Genomic DNA, 19,575 nt, shown 5'->3' with positions numbered 1-19,575 from the left:
GCTTCATTTCTAGGGCAATTGCTCTCGACATATCAAAGGCCTTCGATAAGGTTTGGCATAAAGGCCTACTACACAAGATTTCCAGCTACGGTATAACTGGAAATGTTTTCTCTATCATTAAGTCATTTCTCTCAGATAGGCTCATAGCTCATAAGAGTAGTTGTTGATGGGCAGAAATCAGAGGCCCACAGTATTAATGCTGGAGCCCCTCAGGGTTCCATACTGCGCCCAACTCTCTTCCTGATCTACATCAATGATCTCCCAAAACACATACTAAAATCTTTCGTTGACATCTATGCTGATGACACGACCATCTATGGCAACACATCAAAGGCCGTAAATGATGATGTTCTCTCTGATTCTCTCTCCTCTGATCTTGAGCATGTGGTACAGTGGGGAAAGAGGTGGCTGGTTACCTTTAATGTATCTAAGACCAAGCTCCTATCTCTACATCATAAATGCTCTGATGCCCATCTGGCATCAATTGAAATGGATGGCTCTCGTCTAAGAGAGGCCCCAGGATTTGATAAGCTCCTGGGTTTGACCTTTACACCTGATCTTAAATGGAACACATACATCAAGTCTGTGGCCAAGGTTGCTGGGAAAATGGTGGGATCCTTCTACCGCTCTAGAAGATATCTCACTAATGATGCAATTCTCCATCTATATAAGAGTCAAGTACATCCAAAGATGGATTACTGCTGCCACATCTGGGCGGGGGCTGCAAAAACAGCCTATCCTGCCTTGACAGAGTACAAAATAGACTCCGTGGCTTGGTGGGGGATGCCCTTTTCTCTACCTTGCAACCTCTTTCCCACAGAAGAGACGTAGCGAGCCTGTCATTGTTCTATCGTTATTTCCATGGCAGGTGCTCGTCTGAGCTCCATTCTCTGGTCCCCCCTTGCCAATCTTTCTCAAAAAACACCCGACTAGCTGAAACCACCATCAATAATTTTCCCCACTCCCTATCTGTGCCTAAATCAAAACGTAGATACCATGAACAAAGCTTCTTTCTTAGAACTGCACGCCTGTGGAACTCTGTTCCGCTTGCCTGTTTCCCTCCCGACTTCAACCTGGAAACAAATTCCTGATGAACCGCCCCCCCCCAAGTAATGACACCTTACCAATTCTCCAATACTATTGCTACACACTATCTCTTTGATTACTGTACACACAATAACCCTTATCCCTGAGTGGCCATTGGGCCTTGATAAATGGTGAACTCCATGTAAAAAAAAAAAAAAAAAAATCCACGTTTAGGTTTGGAAGATGTTTTATCGGGGACGCCAAATTAGCTATCACCGTCTAGAAATGTAATTTATTGCAACATTGCAACAATGAAATACCTTAAGAAATATGCCGGAATCACACACTTTAAAATATCGGTGCTGTGGCTGCATTTACTGACCCGCGATTTTCACGAAGTTACTCGGGTGTGTCGAGCGAGCCTTATTACAAAAAACAAAAAAAAAAACAAAAAAAAACAACAACAAATTGTTAAACCCCCTCCCTATGTTAAGACGACCACTGAAATTTATAAAATAATACACTGGGAAGGAAGGGGGGGGGGGCCTCAATATCTAGACAATTACTTGTCGATCGTTTCCGGTTCTTCCTGGAATCTGCCGGGCGGGCACACCTAAGTAACTTCGTGGAAATCGCGGGTTGATAAATGCAAAAATACCTAAATATATGTAAACAGATATAAAGAATAACAAGGTATCCAAAATGGCCGTCTCATTTTGTGCCATATTGGATAACTTTACTTAATGGGTACTGAGAGTGATCCTGACGTAAATAATAACGTTATTATTTAAAAAAAGCCATTCTTAACATGGGGAGGGGAGGGTGTTTTGTACCTATTCTATACAGTTGAAGAAAAAAACATAAAAATTTAATTAAACTTGGAAATACGATTTCAAAAATAGCGCGGATCACTCTCTGCACTAGCACCACTTAATGTTTACATATTTTAAGTGTGTATTTCTCAACAGATTTTAACTTGAAAAGATTTCTCATATTATAATTAAAAAAATTTTTTTTAATACTACGCAGAAGTTTTGCTCGCGATTTAGTGACTTCCTATAAGAAAACTACAACTGACAACAAATGAAGCCTCTTTTAGAATTCAACCTTATTAAAAAACAAAAATACAGAAAAATCTGTATGATGTATGTAACCGTCACGTAACGAAGATGTCATATTTAATAATAGTTTATTTTTAAACAAAGAAAATCAATTTTTATGAATAAGCAAAAAGGAACCATCTCCCGTCGCCATCTGGAAAAAAAGCAAGGGCAGATAAGTCCACAATAACTCAAACTTGCGATATCATCCTTGTAATGCTCCCGATTTAACATTGATCGCTTTAAAGCGTTTAAAAATTATCTTTAGAAAAACTACCTGATAAACTTAAGTAATTTTTGAAATATGGCATTTTCGTTTCGTGACGGGTAAGAGAACACTATGCCCTGTAAAAACGTTAATGTTAAAATTTCAGAATTTGATTTTGCTACGAAAATTAAAAATATTTTGACAAGTGGTTTCTTCGCAGTTATGCAAAAGTGTCGATTTTTCTGTAGTATTTTTTTTTTTTAAATGAGGTTGAATTCTAAATAAGAACTTAAATGAAATTGCATTATACAAGAAAGAAATATTAAAATAAATTATAATTTCTATTTCGATGAATAAAAATATATTGACAATTCTCACCCTTGGGTACGTCGACCATTGGAATGTGTGTACAAACCCTTATTCAGACAGGACGAGCAGTAGAAAGGTCTCCGCGAACCGTAACATAACGGACACCTTTCTATGGCTACACTAACTGCCCCAGATGCAGGAATATCAAAGGATAAAAATGAAGATGTTAATCTATCCTGGCTAGATGTACCTATATGCGTGCTACTTTTAGACGACGAAGTTGAACAGGTAGTCGCCATTTTTAACGTTTGTTGATAAAAATAATGATTTCGGTTGCATTATGGGTAATACTTGTTCTACTTCCGGTTCTCGTTTCTGATTTTTTTAATGCTTAAATTAAAACAGAAAAGAGGGTTCTTATTTAAAATTCAACCTAATTAAAAAAACAAAAAAACAAAAAACGAAAAATCTTTGATATGCGCGCCCGTCACGAAACGAAAGTGTCATACTCCAAAAACTACGTAAATTGATCAAGCATATATTTTTAATAATGAAAATCATTTTTAATTTAAAATGATTTTTTAAAAACAATTTTAAGCGATTAATGTGAAAGGGCAACCTCTAATAATTGCGTCCACAAAATTAAGACGGCGGAAATGGGTACAGTTAATGTACCTATTTACTATGCCTCCCCACGGGGTAGAGTTAGACACCAGGGTCGTTTTTTAACGTGGAGAAAAGGTACAAAAATAAAAATTGTCTCAGTCGTGAAGGATTTCTCCTCCACCGAAAGAGAACAAGAAATAGAAGTGCAGCATCTGAAGAACAGATACTACACTTTGAGATATTAAATCTTTTATTCATGTTAAAAAAATACAGTAAAATTAACGGTGAACAAAAAACTTAGGCACATGGCCAACTCAAAAGGGGGGATTTTGGGGGTCGTTGGTCATCCTTGTCGCTCCAGAACTAAACAAAGTCAAAAGTTTCTCCCAGCTAGTATCTTCTTTCACCATAATACCGCATTCACCCTTTCATCTTGGGGGACGTCCTAGTAACTCCCAATTTTTAAAACATTTTTTATTGACGTGTAAAAACAAAAAAGATAACAATAAAATGGTAACAATAATTCATTTGTGTCGAGGGAGGGGGAAGAAAAAACAAAAGGTGATTAGTAGGACCCTCCCAACCCCGTCTAGTTGATAGACTGCCCGTTCCACTAGGTTTGTAAAAGGAACCTCGCTTCTGCGGGTCAGTCTCTAGGTGGGGATGCCCTCTAGATGGGGGTGAATGGAGAAAAGAAAATTTTGTGGGTAAGGGATGGAGGTTAGTTTGTATTTCTTTTTCTCCAAGATGGGTAAAATTTAGAGGAAGGGGTGAAAAACAAAAATTGCAGGTAAGAGGGGATGGGGATCTTGGAGGCTTCCTAATCGGGGAGGGATGGAACACACACTCAGCTAGCTGAGAGACTACTTGTTTAATTTAACTTTACAGAACTGCGCGTTCCACACCTAGGCGGGGAACACGTATTCGAATTTGGCTCCTCTTCGTACACACAGACTTGCCACATGTATCCATCTTCTGTCAAATGCCGCGCGATGCAGCCTTCTTCTATCACATCTGATCTTCACCCGTAGTTGGTGTTTAAAGAACGCGATCAGATCTTGATCAGAAAAAGACAACACCCCCCGGCAACCTTGCAGACGCGACGTCCAAATCACCATTCTCGCCACGGCCAGAATCGTAACGTAGACCATTTGTCTTTCCCGGTCCCACGGCGGCCTCACGTTGTCCACAACATTGGATACAGTAATTGGGCGAGGATGCTCAGGATCGATGCGAGCCGTCACCCCACTGACATACGACCAGTACTGGCGGAGTTCGCGGCAATCAAAGAAAGCGTGATCCGTAGTTTCCACAGCCGTTGTCCCACAACGGGGACAATCGGGCGACTCCAGAAACCCAGAACTGCATTGTATGTTGTTGAGTGGAAGTGCATTTCGGGCCAATCGCCAGGTCAGAGAGAACTCCGAATTGTTCAGATGACTCGAACCTGGCGCCCAGCTCCACGCGGAGCGGATCTCACTCTGCTGCCACCCCAAACGCGCGCATAGCGGGTCGTCAGCGGCCTCCCTCACTAGATCCCTGTGGAGTTCCCTACGGGTAGCAGTCACAAGGTCACTGGACCTTGGTAGTCGTTTTAGCGCGGCTCGGCACTCTTTCATGTAGGCAGATTCTCCCCGCGGCCTGCGACGGCTCTCGATGGAAGGGTCGAGAACGAGGTCGGGGAAGGCGGCAGTAACCACGGGGTGCCACGGTTGGTCCTCCTGCATATAGTTGCTCAGGAAGGCAAGTCTCTCAGCATCTCGATGACACTTCAAGTCCGGCATTCCCAAGCCTCCCTCACACGGACGTTGAATACAGACCTGTCTGCTCACCCAGTGTCTTCCTCTGTCCCAAAGGAGCGAGGACAAGAGTTCGACGAGAGCTTTTAGGTGTTGTGCAGGCAGGGGAAGTACGGCCAGTCGGTAAAGGATGAGAGGAAAGACGTAAGTGGCGCACGCCTCAGCTCTACCCTTTAAGGAAAGTTTCCTAGGAAGCCACGAACTGACTGCAGCCTCCACCTTTGACCGTACCTCCAACCAATTCTTGTCAAGCTGGAGACCCGGTCCGAACCACACGCCGAGGATCCGGACCGGGCCATCTGTCCAGCTGAAGGGCGCAGGGAGGTTTGCGTTGCCACTCCATGCGCCCAATCGCAGTCCTACCGACTTGTTGCGGTTTATCTTGGCCCCTGTAATTCTTTCGTACTGTGTGAGTGCCTCCGACACGACCTCAATGTCTCTGGAGCCCGACACGAAGATCGTGACATCATCGGCGAACGCGGATACCTTGGCAGCTGAGCCGCCAGGCAGAGCCATTCCGCGCAGGGCCGAATTTGCCTCCCCATGTCTCAGCTTGCGGAGAAGAGGCTCCAAAGCCAGGACATAAAGCAGGGGCGACAGCGGACAACCCTGACGAACCGACCGAGAGATAACAAAGGGTTTCGAGCGCTTTCCGTTCACTTGCACGACAGCCATGGGCTGCCGATACATTATGGAGATCCACTTGCAAAAGTCCGGTTTAAAACCGGCGGCCTCTAAGACAGATGCCAGGAAACGATGGTCGACCCTATCGAAAGCTTTGGACTGATCTAAGTTTATCAGCGCGGCTTCTGTGTCGTCATCTATTCCCCCCTCTAGGATCATGCGGATCAGGTGCAAGTTGTTCTGAATCGATCTCCCCTTCACAGCGTAGTTCTGTTCTGGTTCAACCAACTCGTCGATAACAACCTGCAGCCGATTCGACAGGACCTTGGCCAAAATCTTCAACTCTGTGTTTAGCAGAGTTATGGGCCTGTAGTCATCTAACTCTTCCCCTCCATGCCCGTCACCTTTCTTCAGCAATGTGATCACTCCCTTGGTCACCTGCCCTGGGATGGATCCCTGAGCAAACCAATGGTTGAACATATCCGTCAGAAGAGGCAGAAACATGGGCGACAGCCTCAAGTACAGTTCGTATGGCAGACCATCAAGTCCTGGCGATCTGTCACAGCTGACCTGCTTCAGCGCAGTAAAGACCTCCTGCTCCGTCACCCGGCCCTCGCAACCAGCCGCTCTAGCCGCCTCGAGGCGGGGAGAGTCGGCCAAATAGTCGCTAAACTCAAGGACCGGAAGATCGGGCTGCTGCGTAAAACGCTCCTCGAAATGTTCTCGAAACCCCTCGCAGATCTCCCGAGTCGATTCCAGGGTGCGTCCATTCGGATGTTTGATTTTTGCAATATATTTGTCCGAGCCACGCCTAGAAACCTCACGGCGCACGTCTGCATCAGAATTGACTGCTTCGTTGCCTATCTTTCTAAGCCTAGCTCTAACTACTTGGCCTTCGTAACGCTCGCTAGTCTCGCGTAGAAGGTCCTGCTTAGCTAGTTCCTGACTAACCCTATCACCCTCCCCGGTAGCCTGGGCTAGTTTCTGCTCTAGCTTCTTCTTCGTCTTGGCCTTATCTAGTGCGAGGCGCTGGGCATACTTGACGGAGAAGCTTCTGATCTTGGCTTTGAGACCTAACCACCACTTACTCCCGGTAACCGCCCCCACTAGTGCCTTTTTAATCAATTCTCTTAACTGATCTTGGAAGTCTTGTCTCTCCAGAAGGGAGGTGTTTAACTTCCAGTACCCCGCTAACTTAGGCCTATTTCCTAGCTTCAGCCGGGCCATAACTAATTTATGGTCCGTCTGGCCTAGCCAAGTGAACGTGGGACAAGATAAGAAGTCTACTTCGCCTCTCCTAACTAACATCCTGTCCAAATAAGTATTTGGATAGGAGGAAACACTATTGGTCCACGTCCACATCTCCCGCCCTGGATGCTCGACCCGAAACCTGTCGACCAGACCGCATCTAGCCATCAGATCAGCCAGGCTGGACTCGCACCTCTCCGATCCTCTAGCTCCGCCTCCTACCTTATCTATGTCGGGGTCTAAGATGGAATTCCAATCCCCCATTAGCACTACCCGCTTCCGACAATCTACAAACGCGTCAAGCTGACTGAAGAATGAGACCCTCTCACGAGCGGTGCTGGGCGCATGAACCGCAATCACCCGAAACACAGAATCTTTTACGGCAACATCGGCCACAACCAGCCTACCCACTGCATCTCTATGGACAACGTCGACCGTCGCCGACAGGGTACGTTTAACCAGCACGGAAACTCCCTTCCCCCGCGGGCTGCCATATGCTGAGAAAACCTCAAAGTCTCGGGCCAGCACCTGACAGTCCACAGAGGAAACGAAATGCGTCTCCTGAATCGCAGCGACATCCACTCCCAGGGACAAGAGGTCGTGCCGGAGGCGAGCCGCCCGGCCCGATGATCTCAAGCCCCTCGCATTCAGACTAGCCAAATTCAAAGCCATGGTACCTACCTTAAGGTGTGTTACACTCAGCTCCGAAGTCAGCCGTGGAAAGGACACCGACGTTGTGTGCAATGCTCAAGGTGGTCAGGTTTTTCATGTCCTGACCTTCTCTCACAATGCCGCCGACATCCAAAGGGTAGGTCAATTTAAGGGCCCTATAGAGTGACGGATGGACCAACACTGGGACCCTTCCCTTGCATTGTTTTGACAGTTCATCAAGAGAAGGGTCATTTTTTTTAACCAGTTCAATTCCCGGAAACGCCCCTTCAGCGGCCTGCAGCCTTGTCCACAAGTTGGTCTTGCAGGCCTCTGGAGTTCTGACAAAGGTTATTAGGAGTGGGGCGTCCGGGAAATTTGAGGGGATATTTACATCTTTCCCCTCTATCTGTTTGTAATCGAGCAGAGGTTTTAAGTTTTTCCTCTGCCGATGGGAAATGTCTGTGGCCACAGATAGAGGGTCTACATAACATAGTTCCTCAGGGGCAAGGACCTTTGGTCTGCAAGAGGCAGAGGAGTCTCTCCTCTCCCTCGGTTCATTCTTTTCATTTTCTTTTTGGGGTAGTGGCTCAGTTTGCCTTGGTGTGGGGACGGGTGTTTGTGTGGTGCCTGGTGTTGGTGTTGGTGTTGGTGCAGTGTTTGGTGTTGGTGCGGTGTCTGGTGTTGGTGTTGGTGCGGTGTCTGGTGTTGGTGTGGTGTCTCGTGTTGGTGCGGTGTCTCGTGTTGGTGCGGTGTCTGGTGTTGGTGCGGTGTCTGGTGTTGTTGCAGTGTGTGGTTTGGGGGTGGAAGTGGATTTTGTTGTTAGGGGTGGTGTATGTTCACAGGGAGTGGGGGCCACCTTTTCTTCCTCTTTTCTTCTTTTGTTTTTCTTTTTCATTCTTTCGAATGAACCGGGGAGAGGTGAGGTTGAGTTCCTCTCCCTCTCACTTGCGGATTCATCCTCAGAGGAGCAGTCTTTTCTCCGCTTGATCCCCGTCTCGATTGGTGTGGGGACCGTTGGTTGTGTCTGCTCCTCTATTTGCTGCTGCAGCTGTTTTTGTTGTTGCTGCTCTCGCTGGTGTCGTTGCTGCTGCTGCTTCTGCTGCACTTGCTGATTTTGCTGTTGCAGTAGTTGCTGCTGCAGTTGTTTCCGCGGCATTGGCTGCGGTGGCTGTTGTTGTTTCTGCATTTGCAGAGGCTCCTGCCTCGATTTTTGGGCTGGTGGTGGGACGGTGGCAGAAGGGATTAAGTGTTTCCGCTTTTGTCTCACTACCGTGCTCCATTCTTCCCCCTTGGCCTCCTGGGTGGTTTGAGTTTTCCTTGGAGCTGGGGTTGGTGCTGCAGTTGCAGGGGTTGTTGCCGCCTGTTTTGGTGCGGGCGTTGTCTCAGTGGATGTGACCGCCTTTTGGGTTATTGGATTAGGGGTTACCCTTTGGGGGCAACTCCTAGCCATGTGGCCCTGCTTTTGGCAGAACCAACAGTGTGGACGACGGCCCTCCACCACTACCGTTATGCTGGCGTCTTTGTATGTCAGCAGCGGTGGTATTGCCTGAAAACCTTTCCTCTTCAGCCTCATTGCTATTGTGTAGCAGCCCAGGTGAGTCCCAGTTTTTGACCGTATTGGGGTCACCTGTTCTACCTCACCGTACTGGCTGAAGAGGCATCCTAATACTTCCGCAGGTATTTGGGTTGGCACATTAAATACCTGCACCCGAGTCCTTCTCTTGCCCTGGTATTCAGGTGTTAGTTTGACTCTCCCATGCTTTATTTCTTGGAGGGAGAGTCTCTCTGCATCTTCCTTGGTGGGTAGGAGGATGTCCCACATGGCGTAGCTCCTCTGGTACAGGTATAATACCGGGATATTTAGCTTATGTAGGAGCCCTGCCATGTCTTCCTTTTTCATCCCTAGGAGGCGGTTTTCCGGCATATCCGAGATGATGAGGGAGAGCACTCTGTCTTCGATTGCCTCCCAAGCGCCTGGCACTGGTTTAATTTCTGCCCCCTCTATGTATTGTCTGTACTTGGTCAAGTACAAGTCTTTATACTCTTGAGGGGACAGTTGCTTCTCTACAGTCTTCCCCCATGCCAACCCTCTTGTTGGTGTTGGATCTTTGGTGAGGTTGGACTGTTTTTGCTGTTCCTTGGCGGAAGGGTTGCTATTTTGAGGGGCATTTCCCTTTCCGCTTTCCTTTGGGACCGACTCTCCCTGCTCTATACTTCTTCCAGGAAATACTTCCCTTTTTGGGGAGTCGGCCTCCTGGGGAGCATTGTCCTTGGGAGCTTTTGCCCCTTTTGTTTTGGGGAGGTTTAGGCTGTATGCCCCCTCGTTTTCTTGATTTGCTCCCCTTTTGGGGCAGTAGCCCTCCTGGGGAGCACTGTCTCTCTTATCGTCCTTTGGGGCTACTGCCTCTTGATTTTTGTTGTCAGAGCGGGATGCCCTGTCCAACATTGTTTTTTCTCCCCTTTGTGGGGAGTCGCCCTCTTGGGGAGCTGCTGGTGAGTTTTCTCCCTTCTGGGGGGCGTCCTTCGGTTTCGTGTCCGGGCGGTATGCCCCGTTGCTTTTTGCTTCCCCTGTTGGGGAGCCGTCCTCTTGGGGAGCAGTTTTTCTTGTGGTAGCCTCCTGGCTGGGGGTATCTGTATTGGTGGTCCCCGGGCTGGGGGTGTCCATTTTTGAAAAAAGCTCTCTCTCTTCTGTATAATTCACCAAAATGAGTGACGTGGAGTCGGCGTCCAAATTGGGAGCCGACTTTGGCGCCAAAAAGAAGTGGCGCCAAAGGCGGCAAGAGGGGAGATAGAACTGAGAGAGGGAGTGGGAGGTTAGTGGAGGGAAGAGAGAAAGTGTTTCCGACCCTCCCTCGCGGGAAGGTCGTAAATTATCAGCTCGGATCCCCCCCCGTGGGGGAGGGGGGAGAGCAGAGAAAGACAGACAAAGTGGGGGTGCGGACAGAACGCTACCCAACAAGCTCTCCGGGCACGAGAATGTGTCGCCAGAACACGACTGCCTATCGCTGTGTATGTATCAGAGAACAGATACTACACTTTGATCTTGTCCCGAAGGCCAAGAAATACGAAACGAAAGTCATGAAACGAAATACGAAACTATATAGAAATATACTTTTTACTTCTACAGAATTTGCAAGGGTGAATACGACAAGTGTACGCGTAATTGGAATGTTATTTATTATTATTATTTTTTAATGTCACTGGCGTATTGCTATAAGTGCTAATCTGGACTTGTACCAATTTTCCTGTCAATTTAGAAAGTGTATATGTCGGATGATTAAACTCGAAAATTGCTTATTAAAAAAAAACTCTAACTATCGTCTTTTTTTTTTTTTTTTTTTAGATAAAAAAACATAAGTAACATGGGACTGTGCAGTGTGCACTGCAGTGAGTGCAGTGCACACACTTATTTTTTGTTTAATGAACGGTCCCTGCAACGCGCTCGCTCTGCGCTTCGCTTCGCCGCTGTGTTCAACATGGCAGTCGATGCCTTTTTCGCAGTGGGGCCTTGCTGGAAATTTAATTTCGTTCCGTTTTATATTTTTTAATTGCTCATGCGCCAACAAAGTTGGAAATCATAGATAAAATAATTTTAAAAATTAATTAAAAAATGTATAGCAAGACCACTGATATATGCACAATTTGCAAATATAAGAATTTTTATACAATAATAAAATTTTTGGTGCCGGGAAAACTCGTCCCGGGAAAACTCGTCTCGGGAAAACTCGTCTCCGGAAAACTCGTCTCCGGAAAACTCGTCTCGGGAAAACTCGTCCCCTTTCGCTAGGTAGGAAAACTGGTCCCGTATTGAATAAATATCGATTGAAAACACATTTTATGCTCGTTCTTGAAGGAGATATTGTTTTTTAAAATAAACTATACCCCCCCATAATATTTTTTTAAAATTTGTTTGTTTAATTTTTAAAGTTAAGTTTATTTAATTTTTTTTGTGTTTTTAATAAAAGCGTTTATTATGTTCATAAACGAGACCGCATATTTTTTTTTATATTAATATAAAAAGAATTTACTTATATACTGTTAGTGTTGCTTATAAAAGGGTAAACTCGATTTTTCTACCTCGCCGACTATGTTGTTTATTTAATTTATTTGGAATCGTTTATTTGGTAAAGAAAAAAAAAAACAGAAAACAAACAAAAAACATGTCGGTCGAGTGTTACGGGAGAACGAGAAATAATGCCCGGTATAACACATCTTAGGGGGTCTTGATAATCGCTAAAAAATAGAAAATTAAAGAAATTACTGAGGGAGATTTGGTTTTAAAAAGAAAATAATAAATTTTAATATTTTTTAAAATATAATTTAGAGAGAGAGGGGGGGATAAAACCTATATCTTCCTTCGAAAAGCAACCAACAAAAAATGAAATTAAAAAGATTCTTGATAAACGATAGCGGAGTTTTCAATAAAATTGATTAATAAATTTATTTAGTGATTACTTTCTCTCTTAATGATTGATTTTAGAATTTTGAAGTAAAAATTAAAAAAATTAAAAATGAGTTAACGAGAGATTGTTAGCACATATGGCATCTCTCGCGCCAAAAAAATATTTCGCTTTTAATTTATTAGTTAATTTTTGCAAAATTTGACAGGACGACAATAAATGTTGATAATTGATAAAATCATAATTTTAAATAACGCATGAGTGCATTTGGTATGACAGAAAACAAAAACATAACAACAAAAAACTATCATAATTAAAAAACAAAACCAAAAGCGTAACGAAGAATCGAATCGCTCTTTTTAATTTTTGGGTTTTGTTTTTTATTATTGTTTTTATGACTCCAAAAAACATCGTTAAAATAAGAACAAAAAAAAATTTGTAATTAACTTTGTATGAACATAATAAACGCTTTAAAATAAGTTAAACCACTAAGAACTTAGAAAACGGACACTTAGAAAATCGATTTTATATATAAAAAAAAAAAAAAAAAAAAAAAAACATTAAACAAGTAAAAATATTTTTAAAAAACATTAGGGGGGGGGCTATAGTTTATTTAAAAAAAACAATATCTCCTTCAAGAACGATCATAAAATGTGTTTTCAATCGATATTTATTCAATACGGGACCAGTTTTCCTACTTAGCGAAAGGGGACGAGTTTTCCCGAGATGAGTTTTCCGGAGACGAGTTTTCCCGAGACGAGTTTTCCCGAGACGAGTTTTCCTAAATTCAAAATTTTTGGGAGCAAAAAAATTTGGTCAATGTGGCCTGGGTGTCTCGCTGAAGACTTATTTAAAAAGTTGCTTTTTTAGGGGTATTACCCCCAACCTCCCTATGTTAAGAATGGCTCTCGGAATAAACACCCGCAACCTCCCCATGTTAAAAACGGCTTTCGGAATAAATACCCCAACCTCCCATATTAAGAACAGCTTTCGGAATAAACACCCTTTGTAGGTAAGTCTTCAGTGGGATAACCAGGTCCACATTGACCGAAGATTAAAGTAGACGGTTTCTAATATAATATGGTGTATTGCCTACAATGGTTATATGTCTGAAGTGCCAAACACTGTTCTTTTATGGAGAAAAATCGAATGTGTGTGAGATATTCTCTTACCTCGGTTTTGGCAGAATGAAAAAAAAAACAATCAGAAATCACAACAAGCTCACCTTTAAACTTTAACGTAAATTTTATTTAAGTTAAATGATCCAAATTGCAAAAGATGTGTCATCTTTAGCTATCTGCCGAAGGGTAGTAGTTCATGCTTTATCTTCGCATAATGCAGGATACAATACATAACAGGCTGAATGGTGGACAAGGACAGGTAGACCTTAATTTCATCTGAGAGGCATTATAAGTAATGATAAAAATCAATCAAATTGAAGAGCACAACAGTGTGTGATTAATATAATATTTCGTCCAACATAAGGACATTGGTGTTTGCAAATGATAATAATAATGCCCACATTAAAACATTGGTGTTTGCAAATGATAATAATAATTAAGACATTGCATTAAGACATTGGTGTTTGCAAATGATAATAATAATGCCCGCATTAAAACATCTCAATGAGACAAAGGGGGTTGAGGCTACAAGCCTCGAGTGAGTTTTTGTATGTCAATTTCGACCTGTTGTCTGTGTGAAAACTGGTGGGCTGAAAAGATAAATTTAGTGCCAAGAATATCCTCAGTAGTTAGTAAGAACAATCAATCTGATAGGTTCAAGCGAAATCGTTGGCGGTCAAACTGACCAATGAGGAGCCTGCTTATTTCTGCAGAATTTCTTACATGTGTTGCTGCACAAGTTATGTATTCATTGTGCTACCAATGATAAAAAAAGGAAAGATGCGGCACTTCTACACAATTAGGACGAAATTTTGTAGTCAATAAATGAAGTTTTCAGATCAAAAACAATGGTTTCAACTGATTTTTTTTTGTCAATTCTAATAAATTACAATGATACCTTCCAAATTATGCAGTCAGAATTACCTAAATATTACTGAATTATTTAAAAAAAACAAACTTTAATCGTGTTAGCGGATGAAAAATTGCTGGCATCTTGTTTAAATTGAAACGGAAAGTTACCTCCCTTTTAACCCTCATGTGTCTTGCGATCGTTTTCATCAAATTCTATTTTATTTTCTTTAATAAATAATTTTCTACCTTGTCGATTTTTGTAATTGTTGTGGGGGAATCAATGGACTGTTCTATCCATTATATAAACCATAGACCTTTTGATCCCAGGTGTCGATTAAACACCAGAGCAACCCTCTCCTGCTCGGTGACATTTACTACTCTTTTCAGTTGTAACCTTTTTACGTTGTTCCAGTAATACATTGTTTAAACTCTATTCCATTGTTCTGTTTTCTTTGCGGCTTATTGCAAGCCATAACACTGGCAACATTGGATTAGGAGAACGTACTCATGTTTAAAAACAGTGTTCTAAAAAACTAAACACTGACGACATTGGATTCAAGGAGTGTACTAAAATTGAAACCACTAACGACATTGAAAAAAAATACTCGCGCTGAAATAGTATTCTAAAAATACTAACGACGTCAGACTCAAATGTTATCAAGCCTAAGGAAGTGTCTAACATAGCACTTGCAACTGAAAGGTTCACGGTAAAAAACCCCCCAAAAAACGCAGATCATTACGGAAAAAAAAGAGTTGAATAGAAAAAAGTTTGTCACGACTCTTTCAATGATAGCGCTGTACTTTTGCAAAAAGAAAAAGGTTTGTTGCGACTTAGAAAGGTAAATTTTTGGAAAAAGAATTCGTCACTTGTGGTTTTTGCTGCTAAAATCGGGCATTATTTTTTTTTTCTCTGGAGAAAAATATATACACTTGATTTTTTTTTTCTTTAGACAATAAACTTTTTATATATTTATGTTTTTTTTTCTGTTCGTTGTATTGTCTGGTGGAAGAAATAAGAAGGAATAAAACAGTTTTGTAAAATTCAGCGAACGTTTTGAAATTGCTAATGCTGACAAAGCAAAATGGACGAATTGAAAGTAGCGTTGGAACATTTGACCAAGTTGCATATCGATGCCGCAAAGCATCAGTCACAATCTGAAAAACACTGGACTGAACGTCAAATACGATTTGAGGAACAGCAAAAGGAATTGCAAAAACAGTTAGTGGAATGTCAAATACGAACTGAGGAACAGCAAAAGGAAGTTCAAAAACAGTTAGCCGAACGTCAATTAGAAGTTCAAAAACAGTTAGCCGAACGTCAATTCCAAACAGAGGAATTGCTTACAAAATTGGTTAAGAATAATGCGAACGCAGAAAGCAATTCAGCATTTTCTCAGAATACAATATGCACCGCGATAGACAATTTTAAATACGAGGAAGAGGAAAAATCATTCGCAGCATACTTTCGACGTTATGAAGATTTTTTAAATATTGACTGCAGCAACTGGTCTGATCAAAAGAAAACCAGACTTCTACTACAAAAATTGAAAATGGCTGAGCATGATAAATTTGTGGATTACATCTTGCCTCGGAAAACAGCAGATTTATCATTCAATGAGACGGTAAATTTGTTAAAAGAACTTTTCTTGCCGAAAACGCCTCTTTTCCATAAGCATCGGAGATGTTTGAATGTGGTAAAAGACGATAATGACGATTTTGCCACCTACGCAGCTGTAGTGAACAAACACTGTGATGACTTTACGTTGTCTGAACTAACAGCAGACAATTTTAAATATCTTGTGTTTGTACAAGGGTTAACCTCGGGAAAAGATGCGGAAATCAGGCACAGAGTCCTTACAAAATTAGAAAATGAACCGAACTTAACATTTCAAAAATTGACTGAGGATTGTCAAAAAGTAGAAATTATAAAAAAAGATGCAAGAAATATCGAAGCAGGCATCGCGAATATAAAAAAAGTAACTAAGAAAAAAACGTCGAAATGGCACACAGACACTAACCATTGAAACTCAGAAAAACTAAAAGCACCGAGTGCTTGTTTTAGATGTGGTGGAATACATTGAGTAAGGGACTGCCCATTTTTAACAAAAAGATGCCATTTATGCAATAAGATCGGTCATAAAAGTTCACACTGTAGGAAAACTCAGAATAGAAGCCGTGTACGTTAAACCAGAACTAAGGACGTCATAGATGAAAATCCACGCAAATATGGAACAGTTAACATTTTTGGCAAGGCTATTAAATTCCAATTAGACAGTGGATCGGATCTTTCAATAATAAATCTCAAAACGTGGAAAATATTACGAAAGCCGACTATGTTAAAAACTAACAGAACGGCGACGACCGTTAATGGTACAAAAATTCATTTTGAAGGTGAATTAATTACAAACGTCACTTTACGGGGGAAAACAAAAAAACTAAGATTGTATGTGCTAAAAGATAGTGAGAACCTGTTCGGTTCTGACAGCATGGAGGAGTTTCGTCTCTGGGATCTTCCTATATCCACATTCTGCAAGAAAATAGATACCTGCCCAGCAGAAATGGAGAAACTTATAACTTGTTTTAAAAAAAGAATTCACAAACGTATTTACTCCTGGCCTTGGGAGATGTACAAAAATGGCCGCAGATTTTAAGTTGAAACCTGGCACACAGCCGGTGTTTAAAAAGAAACGTAATGTCCCGTTCGCTTCCCTGAACAAAATAAATCAGGAACTAGACAGATTAGAAAGCATTGGTATACTGGCTAAAATTAAATATAGTGAGTGGGCTGCTCCGGCAGTTTATGTAAAGAAAAGGTCTGGGGAAATTCGCGTTTGCGCCGACTTCACGACCAGACTCAATGGGACCTGTGGAAGACTTTTACTACCTGTAGTTGACTCTTACTCTAAATGACCAGAGGTACTAAGATGCAAAAAACCGATCACGGCAACAACGACAAATTTTTTATTGGAATTGTTTGCTCGGTTTGGGGTTGTAGACTGTCTGGTTAGTGATAATGCTACACAGTTCACCTTGACAGAGTTCAGAGAATTCTGCGAGACGTATCAAGTCAAGCATATTATGACACCCCAGTACCACACCAGAAGCAATGGCCAGGCCAAATGCTTCGTCGATACACTTAAAAGGGCATTAAAAAAGGCGTCCGGTACACCGACAGAAAAGGCCCTTCAGCAATTTCTGCAGGTTTACAGAATCACGAGAAATCCGAACAAACCAGATGCGGGATCCCCAGCAGAAATCATGTTTGGACGGAAAATAAAATCCATATTTGATAAACTGCTACCCAAAAACATAGTACATAACAGAACCTCTACAATGCCAACGAAATGGTTTAACAGCGGAGACAATGTGTATTTAAGACATTTTAGAAATAATGTTTCTTTTTGTGAACAGGGCACGATCTCACGGAGAATTGGCCATGTTACATACATCATTCAGGCGTCAAAGTTCCAACATAAGAGGCACCTGAGCCAAATCAGGAAACGCTTCTATGAGGATCAAGAAGAACACCGCAGGACGGCAGTGAGGCAATTGAGACTGTGTATAACTGTTTTGACATAGACCCTCCAAAATGGATGTCAGAACCGAGATGCTCCAGAAGAAAGAGGAAGTGCACAGACCCCTTCGTGGTCTGCCCCAAAAGGAAGAAATACTGATTTTCACAACCACGGAAATCAGCTAGGGAGGGGAGTATTGTGGGAGAATCAAGCTCCAAATGGACTGTTCTATCCATTATATAAACCATAGACCTTTTGATCCCAGGTGTGGATTAAACACCAGAGCGACCCTCGCCTGCTCAGTGACGTTTACTACTCTTTTCAGTTGTAACCTTTTTATGTTGTTGTTCCAGTAATACATTTAGAAGCGCCAAAGATACTATTTTGGTATGAGAGGAAGAGGGCATTTTTGAGAAATCTAAACTTAGTGGAAAATTATAGTTTGTTAAGTAAAATGTAGGATCAGAGCAATTTGAAATTAAAAAATAGTTTAAAACGGAACAAAATTTAAATTTTCTTTTACATTTTTAAAACAACCCCGAAACAGAGCAGTTTCAACACATCTTTACCTTTTTTTAAATAACGTATTTTCATATGAATATGTTTTAAATATTAAAAAAACATTATTTATAGAAATGAAAAAAATAAAAGTTTATTATTCTTTGCGGTAAAACTTGCAGAGAATGCTTTGTTTTACAATTGTTTTAAAAATGGAACGGAAATTTAAATTTTGTTCAATTTTACATCCAACACACTGTCCACATTCGACATGTCAACTTTTTTAGGTTTTCGGGTATGCTGACAGACAAGGTTGGGGGGGGGGAGGTGGCAATTTAGTAATGTGTATTTACATGTAATATTTTTTTCCCAATGTGTTTAACAACAAGAGTTATGCTTTTTGAATCAGAAGCATTGGTGGGCAGAAAAATATATTGTGTAGCAATGCCATGTTTTAATGTTGGGTAAACGTTCGTTTATATAGGGAATATCTCCATTCCGGGATAAGGAAAATGTCAGGTCTCAGCAATCAGAATGGGTGGACTTTGCCAGGGGAGAATTTATTTTTGAATGAGAAATTTGAAAGATTATATTATGTTTATGTAGCTAATATTGAGTTATGGTGGGTGTAATCACAGTAGTTTAGGAAAATGTAGAATTGGTTCCAGCGTCAACTGGTAGCAGTGTTAGGACTAAATATTAAGAGAGAAAAATATGAATACCTTCCTCTGTAGGTGCTGCAATTGTGATAATATAGCTCGTAGGATGTAATGTAGCATTTTAATATCACGGATTAATGTGTATAAAATGGTGCCCATAAGCTAAATAAAGTAGTGGCTAATAAGCTAGATGTATTGAATTTGTATGTGGCATTTGTTGTTGCAAACCTATGATACTTTGATCCAGAGGGGATTTCTGCAGTCATTGTATTATATATTTAGATTACATTTTAAATTTTCACAAGAATTGTTATCATTAAAATCATGTGAAATATATTTTGTAATTATATTATATTTTGATATCAAATAAACAATGTTTAATTCAATAATAATATCGTTAGTTCTAGAAATTATTTTTTCTGAAAGTTATATTAATTTCATTAACACAGACTTTAAAGGTGTTTTTAATCATGTTCCTGAAATATTAATTGCTAACATCTACGGTGCTTTATTTTCATAAAAAAGCAAAAATAAATTCATGCATATTTTTAAGTACTGAAACTATAACTAGGTCAAAATGTTTATATATTTTAGGGATCGGTTATTCTTTTTGCACGTACCTGGAAGCCACTAAGGGATAAGGGTTATTGCAAGTACATTACGTTAGTGTGGAGATTTGATGAAGTGTTTACTTAAGGGGGCGGTTCATTAGGAATTTGTTAACGTTGAAGACATCACAGTTGTAGTCAGGTGGGAAGCAGGCAGACGGAACAGAGTTCCACAGGCGTGCAGTTCTAAGAAAGAAGCTTTGTTCATGGAATCCAAGTTTTGATTTAGGCACAGATAAAGAGTGGGGGAAATTTTTCACAGTGGATTCGGCTAGACGGGTGTTTTTCGTGAAAGATTGGCGAGGGGGGACCAGAGATTGGAATTCAGACGAGCACCTGCCATGGAAATAA

At 41.5% G+C, this 19,575-nt stretch overlaps 1 protein-coding gene across 3 annotated transcripts in view; it reads right to left on the bottom strand.

Moving 5' to 3' along the window:
• LOC145295901 (beclin 1-associated autophagy-related key regulator-like) overlaps positions 1-2,996 on the bottom strand; it is a 55,406-nt gene extending 52,410 nt beyond the window's left edge. For 2 of the 3 annotated variants that reach the window (XM_080141663.1, XM_080141665.1), the window contains exon 1: positions 2,713-2,972. In XM_080141663.1, coding sequence (XP_079997789.1) covers positions 2,713-2,942 — 230 coding nt within the window. In that variant the 5' untranslated portion in view covers positions 2,943-2,972. Of the gene's footprint in view, positions 1-2,712 lie in introns of all 3 variants that reach the window. The other variant, XM_080141664.1, reaches the window with a different exon arrangement.
• Positions 2,997-19,575: the final 16,579 nt, after the last annotated feature.

Source organism: Euprymna scolopes, chromosome 16, assembly GCF_053919585.1.
Source record: "Euprymna scolopes isolate OS-2025 chromosome 16, ASM5391958v1, whole genome shotgun sequence".
Lineage (NCBI taxonomy): Eukaryota > Metazoa > Mollusca > Cephalopoda > Sepiida > Sepiolidae > Euprymna > Euprymna scolopes.
This window is presented reverse-complemented; position numbering and strand designations above follow the sequence as displayed.